At 45.0% G+C, this 15895-nt stretch overlaps 1 protein-coding gene across 1 annotated transcript in view; it reads left to right on the top strand.

Annotated features, from left to right (window-relative positions):
* CADPS (calcium dependent secretion activator) overlaps positions 1–15895 on the top strand; it is a 173211-nt gene that overhangs the window by 38448 nt on the left and 118868 nt on the right. The window contains exons 5-6 of the mRNA XM_017747151.1: positions 3163–3399; positions 5676–5797. Coding sequence (XP_017602640.1) covers positions 3163–3399; positions 5676–5797 — 359 coding nt within the window. The remainder of the gene's footprint in view (positions 1–3162; positions 3400–5675; positions 5798–15895) is intronic.

The following is a 15895-nucleotide window of genomic DNA, read 5'->3' as shown; positions in this document are numbered from 1 at the left end:
TACTTCACTGATAAAATTAGTGAGATGGCCAAGGACCACGTGGCCAATCAACGGTGCAGCAAAACAGCAAACTGACTGCAGTTCTTTTGTTCAGCATTTGGCCCTCTGCCACTTTATTCTTGTCAAGAAAATGTACAGTATTCATTTGCAGTGAAATGTAAGCCCCTGCACTGAGTGTGGCTGCTCTAGTTCTGAGATGGGTACCCAGGCCCTGGGTGCGAGAAAAAGATTGCCTGGTTTTGTTATTTCATTTTCTCTTTATGGCATGTAGAATAACAATATGCATGATTCAGTAGCAGCCAGCAGAAGCTGCAGCTTCATTAATTATTTTTTGCAAATAAGAGTTTGCCATTTCCATTCTTCCCCCAAGGATGCTGAAAACATACTGTGACACTGCTGGCTGTCCGAGAGAGTGTCAGGGGGAAACTCCTCAACATAACCTGACATATCCCTGTGCAGAATTCAACCTTCAAAATACAACCGTGCAGCTTGGAGGGTGGTTTAGAGTAAAAGGGCCTTACCTGTGTTCCAGTTTGCAACTATGGATATTTAATCTCTGTTACTGCTGCAGGCCTTCTCTCCAGAATGTCGGGTCCTGCCAGCATCTGCCTGCGAGAAACCTTGTTCTTTCAGATCCGTGAATACCACATTTTGGAGGCACCCAAATGACCTTTTGAATCCTCTTCTGTGTTCTCCTTCTGGGCAAGGCTGCTTTCCTTGTAACAGAGGGGAGGTTCACAATTCAGCTCAGTGAAAGGATAGCATTTCTATTTTTATGTCCAATTTGCAGCTCTTAATACAGATTTGCTGCACAGGGAGGCTTACAGTGCTTGTGAAACCAGCCCTGAGGTGGCTGTCTTGGAGATTCCATGCTCAAGGCAAATTAATGCCTCGTTAATAAATTAAGAAAGTCACACTAGGACATTTGCACTTCAGAGGCAGCAAAGGCTGTGGAGTCTTATGATACTGGTGGCTCTGCAAGGCTTCATCTGACCTGTTGTGTGACCTTGCAAAAGTCACTGTGCGTGCCAGCTTTCCTGCCTCTGGATACCAGGACACAGCTCTGGGTCTTTTTACCTTCCTGTGTACCCAGGAGAGGGCAGCTCAGTGCAGCACTAGGGCAGCACTAGGCAAGGTCCCCCACTGAGCCTGACTCCATCGAAGTGCATCAGCCCAGTCTTGGAGCCAGGTGGCTTGAGGATCATGCTCGAAGTCAAGCAGATGTTTTAAAGCTGAATCTGGACAGGCTTTTCAGTCTGCATGTTGTACTTTTCCAGCAGCTAAATAGAGCAGCATTACAGCTGAGAGCATAGTGATGCCAAGGCGTATGTATATTTATCTCTGCAGTAGCAAGAGATCTGCTGTCCTCTGAGCTTTTTCTCCCACCCAGTCACCTGACCTCAAGGACAAGGAGGAGCAGGTGTAGGGGCAACTAAATAAGACCTTGTAGTGATACTAGAGTGATATGTCTGTCTGGGGCTGGACCTACTCTGCTCCAGCCTGCTGGACCGGTCATTCCTCATATCTTGACTCTGCCTCTCTCCATGCTTGTCCCCATTCCTGATCCTCTCTCTGATCCCAGTACATGAGGAGGTGAGTAATGCCCTTTCTTGCTGTTGTCTGCTCTCTTGATAGTGTCTTACTCCAGACTTCCCCCAGCTTTATCTCCGATCTGATGGGTGACTTGAGACCACACATACATCTCTGCATTTCCAACATCAGTTAAATACTCCCAGTTCAACTGTTACACATCACTTCAGACTACATTTTTAGCCTTAATACGAGAAGTTGCTGGTGGCACACAGTGAAATGTCTCAGTCCTTGCTGCACTTCTGAAGAGCTTTGTGAGGGCAGTGCCAAAACTGCAGTCCCTGGAGAGATGGATGGCAGCAGGGTAAAAAAGCAATAATGTCTGAACATCATTGCTTCAGCAGTAGTTCTCAAAATCTACAAAAAAGTTGCTTTTTTTATTCCTAAGGGTGACTTGCAACTTATATAATGCACAGACAGTACAGTAGACTGATTAGGTAGTTTATCATATGTCAGGTCTAATTTGCATGAGGGAATTACTTCCCAAGATTGAGGCTGGAAACAGATGACTACTTCAACTGCTTGGTGTGAGTGCTGCTGTGAGCTCTGCTTGTAGTGGGTAAGCTGTTGAGGACCGATGCAAAAACTAGTGCAGAGGAGAACTTTTTCAGCAGCCTGATGACAGTCTTCTAGAAGAAACATGACCTTGTTTTCTTTTCTAGCATACATTTTACAAATGGCATTTTACAATGTTGTGAATTGCCACCAAGATTCTTGGTACATTAGCCTTCTGTTCCCTGGCTGTAGATGCTACCTCACTCTCTTACGCCTTGCACAGTGTCTTGTAACCCACTGAGTGACATTCAAATCCTGAGCAGATTCAGGCCATGGCAAGAGTTGTCAGAAGATGTAGGGCTCAGGCTGGTGATGGGCAGCCATTCAAAGCTTAGAACTTGCATTGGGGAACATCATATTTTGCTCTCACTGTTACCTTTGGTTTTAGAGTTTAAATTTCCTGTTGACAGCAAGCAGCACTGGAGGGTCTCAGTGAAAGGCTGTCTTCTTGGGGGGAGGCTCAGGCTTTGGCAAGTAGTGGAAAGGATGTTTTACCCCTTCTTCCAGTTAGGACCAAACATTCCTGCCCACACATGGCTGATTTTCTGTCTTTGGGCTCCTTTCACACCTAGAAACCTGATGGAGCAACTGCTCAGAAGTGTTTTATAAAGAGCTGGCACAATTGGGAGACTGGAAAACAAATTTCTTACTGTCAGCATCCTCTGAATCCTTAGTAAATTGCTGTTGGTCACAAAGTTCAGTTGAGATCTGGCCTTGGAGTGTTTGTAATTGAGAATACATCCACAGGAGAAAGTCCATTTGCAGATAGAAAAGTCAGTGAGATGTAAGTGCATGCAAGATACAGGGAAGTTGGACAAGTACCAAGTAGTAATTCTATGAAAAACTAGCAATAATGTTCCTACATTATCCAGGGGGAAGCTGTAATTTGTCATCTGGTTTGTAGGAGTTTCCTGCTCACAAACTTCTGTAGATGCTCCTGAGAGATTCTTCCATTGCAACAAGTGGTTGTTGATTGTCACAAACATTCGTTCTGTTGTGTTTGTTTCCAAATCCAAGGAGCGCAAGTTTCCCAAGTTTGTGTCCAAAGAAATGGAGAACATGTACATTGAGGAGCTGAAGTCATCTGTCAATCTCCTGATGGCAAACTTGGAGAGCATGCCTGTGTCTAAAGGAGGCTCTGAGTTCAAGCTGCAGAAGTTGAAACGTAGCCACAACACCTCAATAATTGACATGGGAGAGGAAAACGAGAACCAGCTTTCCAAGTCAGATGTTGTGTTGTCATTCTCCCTGGAGGTAAGCTACATGCACACAACAGTGTGCAGAGTTCATGGGAATAAAAAGCACAGCAGCCAACTTCTGCTCAGCTCAAATTTAGGTTAGGTAGAGAGAGGTGAGTAGAAATTACTCTGTTTACTGGAAGCTTTGCCTGTGATTGAACACTGTTGTCCTTTCAGGTGTCTCACCACCTTGTTGGAACGATCGGTGTGATATGCACTGTCTGGCATTTCCTGATGATGTATATCAAGTGGCTCAGAAATCTGCGTTACTAACTGACCTCTTAATGCAGTTTGTTACCAAGTGTATCTCAGTAACCCTGAGCCTGTATTGTCCCCTAAAGCAGTACAATAATGCAACACTGTAAATATCAGCATGTTTAGCTATTGCCAGCTGGAGGTGTTGCTGTATTTCCCTGCAAGAATTGCTTCTTTGAAGAATTGTTAAAAATTGCTGGGGTTTTGAATTCACCCAACAGATTGGTTTGCAGTTTGTGTGGAAATATTATGCTGTGCTGGGTTGCTCTTTGCTCTCTGTTGTGCACTGACTTTCTGCTCAGCGCTCTGTCGAGCAGTTTGTCTGTGCAGCCCAGGGGAAGGCAGGTGCTGCTGATGCCTCTGACACAGGCTGCCTCAGTCCTGGAACAGTAGCCCTTACTCAGTAGCCATTTTCAGCCAACTCAGTGGTTTTGTGCAAACACATTTGTGGTCTATTTGTAGGCATTATTTACTTTGAGGAGTCATCAGCTCACCTGTACAGAATTGTTGTTGTCTGTCAATGAGTGGGTTTATGTTACATTGTCAAAACAACTATCAGGATGGAGTCAAAAATGTAGGATGCAGAAAAATCAGAGTATTCTATTTTTGTGTAGTTTCCTGTTTATTTCTCTTCCTAGGGGGTCTCTTGTTATACATATCATGCTAATGCAAAACTTAACAACCCTGGTTGTCCAGTCTCAGAATTTAACTCATTAAATGTCTGAAACCATCTTTATGGTATTCAGTTCAGTCTTGTTTAAAACTAGGGCTGTGAAACCAGAGATGGTGCCTTTAAGAGCAGCATCAAATAAGCCTGACTTCCAACCATTCCCATATGGAGGAGCAAGGAACTATCACAAAGCAGTAGCCCCCTTTGTTGCAGAAGCTGTGCAGTGTGTACAGCTGTGTGTGAAGGGACACCCTTACAATGGGGTGTCACAAATGCTTTGCTCCAGCTGAACCCCATCTGGTAGGAAGTCAAAGTCCAGTGAAGCACTGACTTCAGGAGCTGGCAGGTCTGGGCACTGCTGAGTGCACAAAACTCCTGCTACAAGAAAGCTTTTACCAAAAATGTGCACTCATCAGAGGGTTTGTGGAGCTCTGTGTGCCAGGGAGAGGATCCTCAGCTCCAGACAGATCAGAAGACCTGAGGAGAGCAATTTTAAACCCCTGTGTATATACTGCATAGATAGCTGTAATAAAACATGATCAGAAAGTCCCACAGTGCTTATTGTAGAAATGTTTAAGGTATGTGGTTAATGGAATTAATTACCTTTGAAAAAAGAAAAAAGATTAATTACCACCGGAACTTAGGTGGTGATTTCTTAATAAGAAAGATTTTCTGTAAGTAAGATGAAGAAATATTTTTTTATTATTTTTTTACCAGAGCTGTAGAGTGACAGGACAAGGGGCACCAGTTTTAAACTGGAAGAGGGTAGATCTAGATTGAGTATAAAAAAGAAAATGTTTTTGATAAAGGTGGTAGGACACTGGAACAGGGAACAACTGGGACGTAGGTGTTTCATCCTTGGCATTTTTGAAGGTCAGGTTGGATGGGGCTCTGAGCAACCTGATCTACTGAAAGATATCCCTGCCACAGCATGGGGATTGGACCAGATGATCTTCAAATGTCAAACCCAAACCATTCTATGATTAATTTGAAAAATATGCTTTTGGCACAAGCTAAATAGTTGTGTGCTTTTTTTTTTTCTTGGATTTCACATATTAAGGCACTTTTAGATGGGGCAGGACCATGTCTGTGAACCCCATCTCCTGAGGCTTGGTACAGCCCTGGACACCCAAGGGTTTCAGTGGGCCCATGTGAAGTCAGAGGGAATCCTGGTCCCCGTAGAGACCTGGCTGGCTGCCACAGTCCCCGCTCAGCCTAGGCAGTGCCATCGTCCCTGCCCACTTGCCACCGTGAGCATCCAGCAGCACCATGAAGGACCCCAGCACTGGCTGACCCTGTGGGTTTAGCAGCTGCAGCAAGGTCTGAAGGAAGCTGCTCCTCTTACATTTCTCCTTCTCTGCCTGCAGGTTGTCATCATGGAGGTGCAGGGTCTGAAGTCGCTGGCCCCCAACCGCATCGTGTACTGCACCATGGAAGTTGAAGGTGGGGAGAAACTGCAGACGGACCAGGCTGAAGCCTCAAAGCCAACGTAAGCTTTGCTTTTGCTCTTTGGTGTCTCCACCACGCTCTCCTCTGCCCCATCTCTGTGCTGCCGAGTCACTGCAGATAGCTCTGGCTCCTGCATGGTGAGGGCAGAGGGGACTCTCAGAAGCAGAGGAGAAACATGGCCTTCCACACGTGCAGAGTGTTGTCCTGCAGCTAAGAATGGCACATAAGCCCTGACCGAGGGGAAAAAAGTATTAATGAGAGGCTTATGTCTTGTGTAGCCATAGAGACATAAATTTGTGCCTATACGTAAATGCTTTACTAAATAGGGATGGAGTTAAGCGTGTGCTTAGATAAGTACTTTTCTGAGTGTCCATCTGAACTGCTACTATCAGGTATAGGTACATTATCTTGTCCTCACAAAGCCCTCACTCAGGGTTTTGGCAGTCCTACGAGAAAGGGAACAGCTGGCAGGGACACAGTCTGGCAGCCACAGCCAGAGGTGGAAGAGAGGAGCTGGGAAAAGCTTCAAGTGACTCAGTTAAAGCTTTATCTGAGGCCTCTCTGGCCCAGTCCCATTCAAGGGCAGAATCTTGTTCTGTCTTCTTTGACCTTGTCCTCAAATCCCAACTTTTGACCCCGTACTTGGCTTTCTTTTGTCTTACCTGGATGTTGTTAAGCACCTACCAGTAGTGATTGGTCTTTGTTATTTGGAAGGAGAAAATGATGAATGGCTTATTTCCTTTCCAGTTTGTGGGATTAGTTAACTTGAACCCCTATGGACTTGAGACAATTTTTCTCTGGATGATTGCAGAGATTTCACACTTAAATTCTCAATGCACTTCATCACAGTGAAGAATTGCTAAGGTGGTATGAAGCCTCCTCCAGGAGTAGGGAGCAGTGCTATTGTGCTCGTATTCCATTCCCAGTGGCCAGTCCTCAGTGGTGTTTTGCCAGAAACTTCTCAAGCTCATGGAAGGAAATCCAGAACCACCTGGCTGCAAGACATGGGAGTGCACAAGCACTGCAGGCAGCTTAGGGGCAGTGGATGGAGGCAGGACAGAGCAGAGCTAAGGACAGGCTGCCTTCCCTCTGTTGCTGTCCTCTCACAGAGGTACAGAAATTGCCTCATGCCCTGCGCTGCACCAGAGCAGTTTTTTCAAAAACAATATTCCAAATCAGGGAAAGTGCTGCTGCCTGGCTTACTTTTCAATTTGCTTTGAAATCTCCTTTAGAGAAGGAAGGAAGAGAGCTGTGCTTGGAGCAAAATTTCCATGAGAACCTACAATTGTCACTATTTTAGGTATTCTTATTGCTTCCGTGAAAAAAGTTGGGCTTTATTTAGTGGAAATTACTACTATTCATACTGAAAAAGCACACTTCTCCTGAGTTACATGTACTTGTTTAGATGGTCTGTTCATCCCACTTTTGCTCAAAGGGTCTGCCTTTCCATACACAGGTCTTCTTACTGCGAGAAGTAGGACCATTACTGTGAGAATTGCTTTCAAAATAAGACCTGCAGGAATGAACTCTTCATTTGAGTGGGTCTTTTTATTACAATTAAATGTACAGTGTCTGGGCATGAAGCTATCAGCCCTCAAGAAAATGCAACCAACACTGAGTGCTGCGGTGTGGTAAAAGTTATGCAAGTGTATCACACTCATCCTCTCTCTCCACTGGCTTCCTGTAGAGGTGTGATCCAGGCTTAAAGTCTTCTGGATTGCTCCAGCACTTGGGCTGATACCTATGGAAATGGCTTAGGAGGGGAGTAGGTTTGATGGTTGTATTCCTAGAGGATCCTAGAACCTTTTCATTCCAGAACCAAAGACCAGACAAGCTGAGGCTCTAGAATAACCTTCACAGACATCAGAGGCCATCACAAAAAGCTTGTCCTTTATTCCTCTCTGCTTTAGAGGTATTTCTTTCACCTTGCTTCCCCTCTCAGGCACAGCAGCGCAGACAGAGGAAACGAAAGCCCTGTGAAAGCAATTTACTGTACCTAAGTTCTCCTTTAGAGAACAAAAGAGAGAATGAACCAAATGTGACATGTTTGTCATCTTGCTTAATACAAGACTTGAAGGCCCTCAGGTACTCTGGTGATGAGGGCAGTGATAGAAACAGCTCAGAGAAGTTTTTGGTGCATTTTTGAGCAGTTCTGCCTTAGAAACAAAAGATTTATGGCCAGGCAAAACAGCCTTCTGAAGTGCTAGTTTAGATGCCAACATCAGTCTCACTGAGATAATATACACCATGTTTGCTTCCATACTTTTTATAGTAAGCAAGCCACCCCTAAAGAAAGGAAGCAGTTCAGTGAAGGCATGAGGGACTGCTCGCTGCCCAGAATCCCGGGATTTGTGTGCTTTGGCAGAGGATGCTGCCTTGCCTCGGGGTGAGGAACACTTGGGGATTTTGAGCCTCAGCACTATGGAACTGTAAACACTGAAGCAAGTTACCTCTGTACATCCCAGAAGTTTTATATCTCAGAGGTTCAAAAAATGTGGGTTAAGCACCCATGCTCAGAATATGCAGTGAATACGGTTCTGGAAACAGGCAGCATTTTTAAACTTCCAGCCTTGAAACGGAAATTCAGCTTTGCCATTGTCTGGAGGCTCTACAGGCTACAAAAGACTAAATTTCCTGTAAGCATCAGGGGAGAAAAATTACGTTTGAACAGTAAGATTCACTGGAAGACTTCACTTTTCTATGACAGCCCTGTGTCCTGGGGTGGAGAGTGTTACAGGGCCACTCAACCTTGTAGGACATCTTTTCACCTAACTCATGGAATTGTTCACTATATTCTCATGTGTCCTTGAAATGCCAGCCCTCAGCTAGAGCACCCAAGTCACCAAGCACACTGGTGATGGTGGCTGCTCTTCAGCTCGATGCCATGCCAGGAGTTCCAGCCTAGGTTCCACATCTCTAATGGCAAAAGGCAATTCTCCAGCCAGCGAAGGATTTCCAAAAGCACTGGTCTAGGTCTGTGAGAGATTTTTCTTTCATCTTTCTGGTGCAAAACCAGCAGTCTTTGAGAAGAAAGCATCTTAATGACTTTGGAGCTTGAATCCTGTTTGCAGCTCTTGAGAGAGGCAGGGCAGCAGCAGGGTTAGCAGCCACACATACCAAGTGATCAGATGAGCTGTGTGCAAGGAGTGTGTTTTTTTGGGACGAAAGTAAATACTGGCCTTCTATTTCTTCTCAGGCTTCATGTTGGATTCCTGACATTTTAAGCCCAATCCCTTCATGTGAGGATTATCTCCCTCAGCACAGATGCAGGGGATAGCACAGTTCTAGAGAAAGCCAGACCTGAAATAGCAAGGTTCATTTCAGATCAAGCTTGCAGTGTTTTATTAGTAGTGTTTTTAATAAGTTGTGTAAGAAAAAGCTTTTGTGTATTATGGCCTAACACACAGATGCCTCTAAAAGATATGCCAAATCCCAGTTTAAGAAGGTTTTTACTTCATTTCATGCTGGGTCTGTATTCTTGCAGATGGCAGTGGGGTTTATACTCCTCCCCCACTTCCCTGCATACCTGCCTGTGGTCTGCCCTCTGCGTGTCTCAAAAATGCCCTTCCAGGAGCTGTGTTAGTAGTGCTGCTGTTTGTGCAGCCTGAGAGCAGGGTTGTCAAGGGATTTGGAAATAGCACAAAAGATCCAGCCACAACCCCCTGTCCTAAAGTGTCTAGAGAAGCTGCTGGATATATTTAAACAGTGACCTGTGCTTGTAGCAGTGCTCATGGTCAGCATCTTACATCACCTTTCTCTGATGTGAGCAGAACAAAAGAAAGAGACCCAAACAACAGCAAGGACCTATGTGCCATGTGAATAAATGCTATAGATTCACCTGGACTTAGTTTGGCACCCAGATAAGTCTCATTCTCTCTTCTCTCACAGTAGTGAAAATTGGGTGTTCCTGCATTGAACTGAGCTGAACCACTTGGGGTAAAAGCAGTAAATACTAGTGGGGGAAGAATCCGGCCAACCTTTCTGTGCATTTGACATGCCAAGAAGGGACAGGGGTGTGGGCTGCTCCTCTGAAAGTTGTTTTCATTTTGATGTTATATATCCCACTTGCAGAGCAGTCTCTTCAGTCCTAGTGCGAGGGTTGTGCAGTAGCTCAGAGAATGAGAACTGAGGATGAAGCTTATTGTTTTCTGAAGGAGGAAAGATCACTCTTTATTGCTTGGGATTTTTTTCCATGTAGTTTTCTTCAGCATGTGCTGTAGGGCAGTGCTGGAGAAAGGACACTCAATGGGTCTCATCTGACTCCATGCCACGTCTTATGTTTGTCATGACCAAGGGCTTGAGCCTTGTGCCCTTTCCAGAAATTCACTCTTGCTAAAGTAATGTCTTTGGTAAACTTCTAAACCTGTCCCATCTCCTTTCCCTTAGCCACTTCCCTAGGAGATGGGAGTGTCTGGTTTTATCTTTGTGCTTGCTCTGATGCTGCTTCCTGATTTGTTCCAAGGTGCTGTGACAGTTCTGCTGCTTATCTCTGCTGCAACAGGCTGCTCTTGTTCACATCCCTACACCAAACCTCTAAGCTTATCACTCAGCCACAGTTTTTGTTTCGAATTGGTGTGCCACATCCATCAGAGCCCGCTGCCTGACCACGAAGAGAGACAGGACCTGCACAGCATCCTTCCATAGTGCTGTTCAGTCGCCTTCTCCTTCTGGGAGATGGGCACTGAGCAGCAAAGAGAGAAGCCCTGTGGGAAGGGAGGCTGGCAAGTGGGGATGCTTTTTCTGTCTGTGGAAGGGGAAAATCTGGTCTTTTCATTCAGGAAGCCCCTGCCTCAGGCCCTGGAGTTTCAAGTGATGCCCAGTGGCTTTGCACAGAGAGGAGTGTGATAGGAGTGTTCTGTCACTGTCAGTGTTCTGCTGCCGTGGTTTGTTGGGAGATGCCATGAACACTCCCCAGTGGTAAAATGAGAAAAGTCCTTCTGAGATGCATAAATTCCAGATGAATATTCCATATAACTAATTTGACTCTGCTAAACTAAAGGGGTTTATGTTGATGTGAGTGAGAGTAGAGTTTAATTCTTGTTGTGCATCCCTCAGTACAGCTGTTGTTGCCAGGCCTGGTACATCTCTTCCATACATGGCAAAGCTCAGGCACAGGTCCTATGTGGCTACACAGTTTTAAGCAAACATTCATATTTAGGTTTGCATGCTTAGCTAAGCCCTGTGTAAGCAAAATTCATGATGCTGGGTGAAAAACAAAGCAAAAGGAAATTTTAAGAAGTAGCTGCTTTTTCTTGCTTTTTTCACTCCTCCTCACTCCTCTAATTGGCTTCAGCATTAAATATAAGCTGTCTTAATTACCCACACTCATTGGATTGCCTTTTCAGTCGCATGACTTCATTTCACAGCTGTGCAGATGTTTGCTGCTCTTTCTCCTTAGGGAACCTTTGGGAGCCTTAGGAATGTGTTAAAGCAAGTCATTGAGTACAGCAAAATCAGACACCATTGCTTGTGAGGTACAGTCCTTGTTCCTGGGGTGAGGCTCGGAGCAGAGGGTCAGTCTGCCCCAAGGCATCCGTTGGGGAAATGTCTTCCAGGAGAGGTCTTCAGCTTTGGTCTCTGTGAGCATGGTGCAGATGCCCTGAGCCTGTGATGCTGCTGGGCTAAGAGGTGACAATGACAGGGACAGGGACTTTAGGGCAGTTGCTTTTAGCCCCTGTGTCTAAGGCTGAAGGGTGCAAAGTGGTGTCCAAATCCCTGACACAGGTTTTCTTCACTACAGCCATTTAGGATGCCTAGGAGGCAGTTTTCTGATAAGACTGTGCATGACTTTGCACCTGAAGGGTTCTGCCGTTAGCTTGGTTTGACCTGCTCTTCAAATCCCCTTTTATGTGACAGTATTTACATAATGCTTCTGAGATTTATGCTGTGATGTTCCCATTTCTGAAAGTGGAGGCTTTGGACAAGTCATTAAGCACAGCAAAATATGCACTAAAAGGTTATTACCCAAGTGCAAGCGTGTGATCTATTATGGCAAGTCTTCATGCAAGTGATTTACTACCCTTTTTAATTAGGAATTCAGAACCATTTCTGATACTCCTTCATAGCTGTTCTGTAGGGCTGGTTCTTATCCGGCTCAGCCACTGGGGGACAAAAATTCTGCTTTAGATTAAGCAGCTGAGTTTTTCTCCAGAATAAAGGCAAGATCCCATAGGGATTCTCTTACTCTGACTGTAACTCAGACAGCCACACTGCTGTGGAGGAGCCTCCTGGACAGCTGTGGAATACTCTGCTGGGACTGTAGATGGTGATCCCAGGTGTGGCCCTGTTCCCAAAGGTCTCACGTGCAGTCCATGCTGTCCTGTACTACACTGTTGCACTAAAAGCTTGTGTTGAAGAATATTGAAGGCTTGTTTCTTTACACTTACCCCTTTTACTTGGTTTCTTCCAGTATCAAGTAAGTGCAAGCTCTGACTGTGTTTTCCCTGACTTTTAGAACACACATAGCATTGCTTTCACATGGATTCTCTGGTATCTAGTAAGGGTTGAGCTCATGCACCTTCTCTTTCACAGATGAGTGTCTTACTTTTCTTGCCAGCTGTATAATTTCTTGAGTGTTCCTATGCACTTGGGAATTATGTATTCCTGTGATAGCACATACATTCAAATTTAAGTATTCCAGAAGGCATGATGATGCCCAAGGCGATTTTCATCGACACCTATCTGCTTCATAACTCCTATGCTTGCAACCTTGAAATGGGGATAGGAAAAACCAAAAGCACATTGAAATGAGATTGAGATTCAGTGATCTGAAATAGTGCTTGATTAAGAGGAGGACTGCAAAATGCGAGTTCTGGGATATGTTCAGTCATGCTGTTTATTGCTCATAGTAGGTGTTCTAAAAAAAAATTAAGCCATGCCTTACTGTAAGTTCTGCACATTTGCCCAGGGAAAGGCGGGGGATGAGACATATGAAAGGGCCCAGTTGTTGGTTTATTTATTAAGTGCTGTGTACAAGTAGTGCACATTATTATTTAACGGGGGGCACTGCTATTGCTGCAAAGCAGTGTAGGGAGTTAGAGAACACGCTTTAAAGAATTGGCACTGTGCCTGCTGCTGTCTGGACAAAGCTCTGGAATGGTGAAATGAGAAGACCAACCTTGACAGTGATTTTTCAACATTTTAGATGTCCTTTCTGTGAAATGAAGGTAGAGTGACTGGCTTTGTGAATGTGCTGCATCTCCCAACAAACCACAGAACTAAGTGTAAAAGCACTTAAAGGGAGCAACGTACTGTTGTCATTACGTGGACAAGGAGGACAAGACATGCTTATGGAGAGAGGAGCTTGCAGATGGCTGGGTGGGCATCACCTGCTAGAATTGTCCACCCATCCCCACTGACCCAGGACATGCTAGTGTGACTTTGCTTCTAGCTGTCAGAAGTTAGGCAAGGCAAACCCAGGTGTCTGGCTGGATTTGGGCTTATTGTCATGGATCCTGGCTTAGAAAAATGTAGGACAGCAAAAATGTGAGTGGTGGCACAACAAAAGATGGTCTCACTCTTCTTGTTCCTCCTTTTAGTTGATTTTGGAAGGGTATCTTGTGTTGTTTTCTGCTGTTTACATTTAGAAAACATTTCACTGCTCTCTACTAAAGTTTTATAAAGGAGAGTCTAGATTATGTTGGCACAAACTAGTAACCTGTATTTTCAGGCAGAGGATTTCTGCCTCCTTTTCTGTGGTCTCTGCTTATGAGATACTAAGTTTCTGTAAATCTGGCAGAGTATAGCCTTATTAAGTCCAAAATCATGACCAGGCCTTAACCAACGGCAGTCCTCTGCAGTTGTGCTTTCTTCCAGGGTGACAAGATTTGATAGAAGTAATTAATCATATTTGAATTTAATCATTCTGTGAAGTGAGCAGCTCTGTGGCTGGTTCAATGGAGCCTTTTTGGCCAAAGGAAACTTTGATTAGCATGTGTGTGGCATTGAAGTCACCCTATTCAAGAAGTGGTCACAGACACAGGCAGTAAATGCACACAGGCATTTAATGAATGAAACTGTAAACTCATGCTGTATCCAAAGCAGATACACTGATGGAGCACATACAGTAGGCAGCCCTTGTAAAAGCAATTTTTCTTTCAGTTCAGACCTCCCAGTAAAACAGTGCTGGGCTTTCATTTCCATTTCCTCCGGCTGAGTTTTTCTCTTCTAATTGTGATAGTATTAAGCAAGAGCTCAGGACATTTGAAAAGCAGTCATCATTTAAATCATGGAAAGTAATCATGCAACTTTTTTTTTTTTTCTTCCCTGTTAATACCCAAAAAAATTGTGGTGAATAGCACTGGCACAATTTTGCACCCAAACCAGCTGAGGGATTTCTGCTGCAGAGTCCAGCCCCGGGTGCAGCAGTCTAGGAGGGATGTGTGCTCCTGAGCTAGGTGCCGGCATGGCAGAAGGGACATCTCTGGGGCAGGAATGGCATCTCGTGGCCATAAATAGCTATTATGTGATTAAATCCACCTCCCTTTTTCCTTCCTCATGACACTTCCCCAGTATATCAGTCATTCTCAGGAAACACAAATCAAGCTGTATTTTCTGCATAGCAAAGTTCATTCCTTTTTGGGTTCCTAAAGCTGTGCGCTCAGCTTCAGCAGCTCCTCTTGGCTGTGGTGCCCTGTGCTGGCACTGGAACAGGATCTGTGGGGACTGTGTGTGAGCCACAAGCAGATCAAGAGCAGACCTTTGCAGGCTTTGCTTTGCTGCAGTCTCTGTCAGCTTTATCCTATTCCTTCTGCACCTTGCACAATCAGGCACAGATGTGATGCTCTCCGAGACATATTTCTCTCTCAGCTGGCAGCGTAGTGCTGCCGTAGCCAGTTTGAGGATGTGGGAGTTGCAGCTCCTGGAGGGAGAGATGATCTGGTACTGCTGTCTGCATGATGTTAAGCAAGATGGTGTCTGCATGTGTGACACATACATTGTGTCTCAGAACAGTGGAAACAGAAAATGAATAGATCATGGAATGCGTGAGGTTGGAACACCTTCTTAGCTGCTGTAGAAGGAGCCCAGTCCTTAGCAATGCACTGTCTCTGCTCACCTTTTAAATAACACCATAGTGCTTTCTGCAGTGGTATTTTTGGGAAAACAAACACCCTTTTTGTAAGCAAAATATTTACCAGTGGTGCTCTATTCTAGCAGAGGGAGTGTTGTATGCTCGGCAGGAATTAAGGTGCCATGGGAAACGATGGATTCACTCAGAGTACTGTTGGGTTATCCCATCAGAACAGACACCAGTGCTCCATGCAGAGACATGGCCTTGCTTGGTGTTCGTGGCTCCAGGCAAGGCAGGTACAGCCACCTCTGCCAGCCAGTGCCTGCAAGAATGTTGACTTGTCAGCACCTGCATGGGTGCTGCATCAGTGAAAGCGGGTTTTAAATCATTGCAGAGTCTGTGCGGGAAAGTCTAGGAGGAATCAAATCTGTTTGTGCTGTCACTCCCACTTCAGCTCAGCTTATTCCGAGGGGATGGGACTGAAAGGCTCTTCTGGCAGGAGAAAAGGAGGGGAGGAAACAAATGTAAACAAAAATAGGCTGCATTGTCAATCTGTGTCTGATGTCTTTTGTTATCCTGTTTTGAAGGTGAGCAAACACATCAAAGTTTTACCGTGGGAGGAATGCCAGAGGAGGCTCAGCAGCCCTTGGGAATCAAGATGTGTTATGCATGCAAACCATTCTCAATGCATTTCTACAGGCAGAATGGAAAGGTGCCTTTCTTAGCACCTGAGTGCTAAGAAAGAGAGCAATGTATATGCATCTATATGTGTTGAGACTTTAATTTCAAATCTTTTTTGTGAACCTGCAGCAGTCACCTCCAGCACCCCTTTCTAGCAGTGGAAAGACAGCGGCGCTTTGTGTCAGACATCATTTCATCTGCTTGCTGCCTCTAAATTGGGATGAGGCAAATTAAGGCCTGCCTCTACTGACTTAATTAGATCTCTCCTTATTGCACTAGCAGGAGCGCAAAGAAGGTGACTGAGGCACATGAACACAGTAGTACAGTCCACTAAATTTGTGGGTTTTCAACTGAGGTTTGTAGTTCTACTGCAGTTAAGTCACAAACCAGTTTGTAGCTGTCCCCAGCACAGCATCTCCAAACTGGCAGTTGTTTATGGCATTTTCC

Source organism: Corvus brachyrhynchos, unplaced genomic scaffold (genome assembly GCF_000691975.1).
Source record: "Corvus brachyrhynchos isolate BGI_N302 unplaced genomic scaffold, ASM69197v1 scaffold91, whole genome shotgun sequence".
Lineage (NCBI taxonomy): Eukaryota > Metazoa > Chordata > Aves > Passeriformes > Corvidae > Corvus > Corvus brachyrhynchos.
This window is presented reverse-complemented; position numbering and strand designations above follow the sequence as displayed.